General features: G+C 37.8%; 1 protein-coding gene across 1 annotated transcript; it reads left to right on the top strand.

The window, feature by feature from the left end:
* The first annotated feature begins 6 nt into the window (after positions 1-6).
* On the top strand, positions 7-5820 carry LOC107589721 (cytochrome P450 2M1-like). The gene is made up of 9 exons (XM_016278228.1): positions 7-254; positions 2877-3039; positions 3119-3268; positions 3614-3774; positions 4276-4452; positions 4674-4815; positions 4896-5083; positions 5165-5306; positions 5516-5820. Exons 1-9 carry the CDS (start codon positions 63-65, stop codon positions 5698-5700), a joined length of 1500 nt encoding a protein of 499 aa, XP_016133714.1. The 5' UTR covers positions 7-62; the 3' UTR covers positions 5701-5820.
* Positions 5821-6510: the final 690 nt, after the last annotated feature.

Here is a 6510-nt window from a genome sequence, read left to right as displayed (position 1 = left end):
AGCTTTGTTTTCGGTTCCTTACTGCGAATCGGTTCAGAAGAACTGTCTAGTGAAATCTGAAGATGGATATATTGTTGGCACTGAAGACGAATGTAGTGTCTGTTGTCATGGCTGTCTTGGCTCTGATATTGCTGTGGAAGATTCGAGGAAAGCAGAGCAGTTTTGAGCGGCTCCCTCCAGGACCTGCGCCTAATCCACTGCTGGGAAATTTATTTCAATTTAATATCAAGGAAGCCTACAAATATTACCTAGAGGTTAGTAGGCCTATTCAATATTATAATTCAGATATATAAGTCTGAGTATGGGCGATTATTGCCCGTGCAGGTAAACTTAGAGTTAACTAATAACCATCCTTTGATGTTAAAGCTTCTCCATGCAACATGCCCTGTTGAAAAAACCAGCATATGCTGGTTAGGTATGTTTTGATGCTGGTTGTTTTTTTTTTTTTTTTTAAGATTGGACCATAGGCTTTGCAGAATTTAAAGCAGTCAGTGCATTTTCACTGGGTTTAGATTGCATCTGTTCTAAAGTGAGTCTTTGAGACAAGCGTTACTAGGTGAGGGTCACCATTCTGGGATTTCTGAACTCTCTAGAGAAGTTTCAGGATGCAGTTACCTTCAGACAGAAGTTCCCAGTATTGCTGTTTCTCAAAGATGATTTGTTTTTACTTTACTTTTTCACACACTGAATCGCTGTCTATAATACTTAATAACTTTAAAGTAACACTCCACTATTTTTGAAAATAGGTTCATTTTCCAACTCCCCTAGCGTTAAACAGTTGAGTTTTACCGTTTTCGAATCCATTCAGCCGATCTCCGGGTCTGACGGTAGCACTTTTAACTTAGCTTAGCATAGATCATTGAATCTGATTAGACCGTTAGCATCTCACTCAAAAATGACCAAAGAGTTTCTATATTTTTCCTATTTAAAACTTGACTCTTCTGTAGTTACATCGTGCACTAAGACCGACGGAAAATGAAAAGCTGCGATTTTCTAGGCCGATATGGCTAGGAACTATACTCTCATTCCGGCGTAATAATCAAGCAACTTTGCTGCCGTACCATGAGTGCAGGAGGCGCAATGATATTACACAGCGCCTGAAAATAGTCCCAACTAGGTAACTTCCAATAAGCCTATTTTCAGACGCTGTGTAATATCATTGCGCCTGCTGCACTCATGGTACGGCAGCAAAGTTCCGTCAGTGCACGGTGTAACTACAGAAGAATCGAGTTTTAAATAGGAAAAATATAGAAACTCTTTGGTCATTTTTGAGCAAGATGCTAACGGTCTAATCAGATTCAATGGTCTATGCTAAGCTAAGCTAAAAGTGCTACGGCCAGACCCGGAGATCGGCTGAATGGATTCGAAAACGGTAAAACTCAACTGTTAAACTCTAGGGGAGTTGGAAAATGAGCCTATTTTCAAAAATAGTGGAGTGTTCCTTTAAGCAATACCACTTCTAAGTGCAGTGATATATCTTTGCCAGCACATGACCAGCATAAACCAGCAAAGGACCAGCTTCATCCCAGCGTCAAAACATACCTAACCAGCATTTGCTGTTTTTTTCAACAGGGATGCCAATGATGAACGCTTGTTTTTTTTTGTTTTTTTAAGATTGGACCATAGGCTTTGCAGAATTTAAAGCAGTCAGTGCATTTTCACTGGGATTAGATTGCATCTGTTCTAAAGTGAGTCTTTGAGACAAGCGTTACTAGGTGAGGGTCACCATTCTGGGATTTCTGAACTCTCTAGAGAAGTTTCAGGATGCAGTTACCTTCAGACAGAAGTTCCCAGTATTGCTGTTTCTCAAAGATGATTTGTTTTTACTTTACTTTTTCACACACTGAATCGCTGTCTATAATACTTAATAACTTTAAAGTAACACTCCACTATTTTTGAAAATAGGTTCATTTTCCAACTCCCCTAGCGTTAAACAGTTGAGTTTTACCGTTTTCGAATCCATTCAGCCGATCTCCGGGTCTGGCGGTAGCACTTTTAACTTAGCTTAGCATAGATCATTGAATCTGATTAGACCGTTAGCATCTCACTCAAAAATGACCAAAGAGTTTCTATATTTTTCCTATTTAAAACTTGACTCTTCTGTAGTTACATCGTGCACTAAGACCGACGGAAAATGAAAAGCTGCGATTTTCTAGGCCGATATGGCTAGGAACTATACTCTCATTCCGGCGTAATAATCAAGCAACTTTGCTGCCGTACCATGAGTGCAGGAGGCGCAATGATATTACACAGCGCCTGAAAATAGTCCCAACTAGGTAACTTCCAATAAGCCTATTTTCAGACGCTGTGTAATATCATTGCGCCTGCTGCACTCATGGTACGGCAGCAAAGTTCCGTCAGTGCACGGTGTAACTACAGAAGAATCGAGTTTTAAATAGGAAAAATATAGAAACTCTTTGGTCATTTTTGAGCAAGATGCTAACGGTCTAATCAGATTCAATGGTCTATGCTAAGCTAAGCTAAAAGTGCTACGGCCAGACCCGGAGATCGGCTGAATGGATTCGAAAACGGTAAAACTCAACTGTTAAACTCTAGGGGAGTTGGAAAATGAGCCTATTTTCAAAAATAGTGGAGTGTTCCTTTAAGCAATACCACTTCTAAGTGCAGTGATATATTATATTTGCATAAAGAATGCTACTTGTCCTATCCGAAATTGCACTACAAACAAAAACACCTTCAAACAACAATGCTCTAATATACATTGACTAAATTAAAGCAGAATGATATGTTACCTATATTTAAGGTTGTTAGTCACCAATATCGGTGATAATTTGAAGTACATGTTATTCTAATAATTCACATAGTGTAACATTGAAATGTCCCATATCAAACCCATAAAACTCTTCTTACTTTAGCTGAGTAATAAGTATGGCTCTGTTGTCACCATCTGGTTGGCAAACACTCCTGTGGTGATCATTTCTGGATATCAAGCCCTAAAGGATACTATGATTGGTCTTGGTGAAGAATTCAGCGGCAGGGCCATCTATCCTCTGTTGATGAAGTCCACTTATGGATATGGTGAGGTCACTTGATGCTTTTATTTGAACAGATTTTTATCTGAAGACCAAATTGCTGTTAATGTTGTCTCTGTGTGCAGGTGTTTTGTCCACCAGTGGACACCGATGGAAGGAGATGCGCAGGTTCACTCTTATGACACTGAAGAACTTCGGAATGGGCCGCAGGAGCATCGAGGAACGAGTCAGGGAGGAGGCTGAGAATCTTGTGGAAATGTTTAAAAATTGTGAAGGTAAAATCACTTTTATTTAGATTATAAGATGAAACAAACTGCAGACATAAACCACAAAAAGATCTGATGCAGGACGCATCAGTAAAACATTAAAATCAAACATACAGTGGTTGCATTGTTTAGAAAAAATGTGTTGAATAAGTTCTTGCAACTTGTACAATAAGTTCACGAAACAAATGTGCCGTGTGTAGATTTAATATATTGTACAGCACATTCAACTAAGTGAATGACTAATTAGAATAAATCCTAACCTAAGCCACATCTCATGTTCCAGAACATGGTGTGAGTTTTTACAACACTAAATTTAAGAAACTTGAGCTCTTTGCTGTACTTTTCTCCTCAAAGGCTCTGCATTCAGCCCTGTGGACATGCTGTTTAATGCTGTCAACAATGTGATCTGCAGCATTGTCTTTGGGCATAGGTTTGAACTTGAGGATCCACAGTTTAAGTCTCTCCTTCGAACTGTGAATACTTACTTCACTATTCTCAGTAGCCCTCTTGGACAGGTATTGTACTCTAAGATTTTTTTATATATATATACAGTATATATATATATATATATATTTTTTTTTCATACATTACCATTCAAAAGACGCGTATGTGAAGCAAGGCTGCATTTATTTGATTAAAAAATACAGCAAAAACAGTAATATTTTTATTATAAGTCTATTTTAATATATTTTAAAATGTAAATAATTCCTGTGATGGCAAAGCTGAATTTACATCAGTCATTACTCTAGTCTTCAGTGTTAATAATATGCTGATTTGATGCATTTCTTATTATCAATGTTGAAAATAGGTGTGCTGCTTAATTTTAGTGTGGAAACCATTTTTTTCATGATCCTTTAGTGAATAGAAATTTAAAAAGAACAGTGTTTATTTGAAATAGAAATTTGAAATAGAAATCTTTTGTAACCACATTTTATCAGTTTAATGCAACCTTGCTAAATAAAAGTATTAATAAAAAAAAAAAAGAAGACTTACATTAATGTTCTTTTTCTTTTCAGATCTATAATGTATTCCCTAGGTTAGTCAGTCTCTTTCCCGGTAAACACCATCAGCTGTTTAAAGACCTAGAAGAGGCCAGAGAGTATTGCAAGCGTGAGGCACAGGCTCGGATGAATACTTTGGATCCCTCATGCCCACAGGACTTCATTGAGGCCTTTGTGTTAAAAATGAAAGAGGTAAATAATTCAAAGAAATGGCATTTAAAACAGTTCTTATAAAGCCACGGCCCTCATTACATTTACTTACACCCTCTGGTGGTGAAACTATGATATGATGTCAGTTAAAACAATTCCAGAAAACTTCCTTCATTTACAAGTTTTAGAATTGGTACATCCCAACAGCCAGTTTTAATATGCATAATATTCATTTTCATATTCATCTTCATTGTCTTTTGCAGGAGAAAGACAATCCTGAAACAGAATATAATTTTGGCAACTTGGTTTCTATAGTATGGAACATGTTTAGTGCCGGCACAGAAACCACTTCATCCACCGTCAGATACGCTTTGCTTCTGATGATGAAGCACCCAGACGTTCAAGGTGAGATCAAACAAATGTCTTCTCTTTCCAAGCATCAAGCAGAATCCCGAGTGTTTTTTTCTTTCACTTGTTCTGTACAGAGCGTGTTCAGTGGGAAATTGATGAGGTTGTAGGACAGGACCGCTGGCCCTCGGTAGAGGACAGACAGAACCTGCCGTATACAGATGCTGTAATCCACGAGATTCAACGGTATATGGATCTTGCCCCCATCGCTATCCCACACAAGATGATGTGCGACACTGAATACAATGGTTATATCATTCCTAAGGTATTCTTCTTATGTATTCATATTATCTTTATTTAACTATTATTTATGTCTGTCTATTTCTAACATAAACTTCTTTTATAGGGGGTCATGGTTTTCCCTCTGCTATCCTCTGTGCTTATAGACCCGAAACTGTGGAAGAACCCAAATTGCTTTGATCCAGAGAACTTCCTGGATGCAGTTGGCCGATTTCAGAAAAATGATGCATTTGTTGTATTTGGCATGGGTGAGTTTAGAACATAAAAATAAAAACAGGGAGGCTTGTTTCCACCCTGGAATTATGTTTCTTACTGTTTTAATCATACTGGGGAAAAAATAACCATGTTAAATCACTGATTAATTTAAAAGGGAAAATCATAGACAATAAAATTGCTGATACATGGAGAAAAGTTTCTTCAAAAGATTTTTAAACGGACTTCTGTCTGCTCTCGTCAGGCAAGCGTGCGTGTCTTGGTGAGGCTCTGGCTCGCATAGAACTTTTCATCATCTTCACTTCCCTCCTTCAGCATTTCACCTTCAAAGCCACAGTGCCACCAGAGGAGCTCAATACAACACCTAAAAATTGCAGTTTTGGCCGCATGCCCCGCACATACGAGTGCTACGCCATTCCCAGGAAATAGAGGAACATGCCCACAAAACAAACAAAGAAAACTTCCAACATATTCTCATTTCAGTTTGATGCTTTAATGGAAATAAATGTCCAAAATGATATTATTGCACAAGTGTTTTTTTTGGGCAAATACAACATTGATATTTAGCATAAATGTTCCTGTCCTCGAGTCTAGCCGGTTAACCCCCTTTTTAGCAGTGCACATGGATCTGATACCCAATATCAGGTGTCCAAACGTGGAAGCTTATCAAGTCTGTGGAATGTTTTGAAAGACATGAACTACTATTTTGAAAGTCAAACAATATTACTGGCACTTTTAACATTTAAGTCAGCACAGTGCTTTCATATTTTCGCACTTGGGTGCCATTCATACAGGATGCATATTTATGATTAAAAACACGATGCAGAGTAGTGCAATGAGAAAAAAGCCCACAGGGTCTAGAGATGCACATTAAAAGAAGTTTACATCTTTAAATAACGTCTTAGACCTCGCATTATTTTTTTTCATTTCACTGCCTTGCATCTCTTGTTTTAAACATGAAAACGATTCTGTGTGAACGGTACCTTATTCTGTAATATGTAGATGATTACTGGACAAAACATGAGAGTGAGAGATGTGTGATTGATAACTACGTATGTTTAACAACAGTGGCTTCTTCAGAACTAGACAAATCTTGCCACATCACAAAAAAGGCATCCTACCAATATTTTTGACAGATTCATGCATGACCACTGACTCTAAGCACCAGGTTAATACCATTAAGCACTAAAAATGTGATACAAGAATTCTTCAGGAGACCAAGGCAACTCTACAACAGTC

Source organism: Sinocyclocheilus grahami, unplaced genomic scaffold (assembly GCF_001515645.1).
Source record: "Sinocyclocheilus grahami isolate Dianchi unplaced genomic scaffold, SAMN03320097.WGS_v1.1 scaffold119.1, whole genome shotgun sequence".
Lineage (NCBI taxonomy): Eukaryota > Metazoa > Chordata > Actinopteri > Cypriniformes > Cyprinidae > Sinocyclocheilus > Sinocyclocheilus grahami.
The sequence above is the reverse complement of the archived record's forward strand: the minus strand, read 5'-3'. Positions and strand labels throughout refer to the sequence as shown.

Excerpts from the sequence above, each read along its gene's own strand:
- LOC107589721 (XM_016278228.1), top strand. The coding sequence starts at position 63 with ATGGATATATTGTTGGCACTGAAGACGAATGTAGTGTCTGTTGTCATG. Across the intron at positions 3,269-3,613 it reads AATGTTTAAAAATTGTGAAG|GCTCTGCATTCAGCCCTGTG; the intron begins GTAAAATCACTT and ends TTCTCCTCAAAG. Across the intron at positions 4,453-4,673 it reads TTGTGTTAAAAATGAAAGAG|GAGAAAGACAATCCTGAAAC; the intron begins GTAAATAATTCA and ends TGTCTTTTGCAG.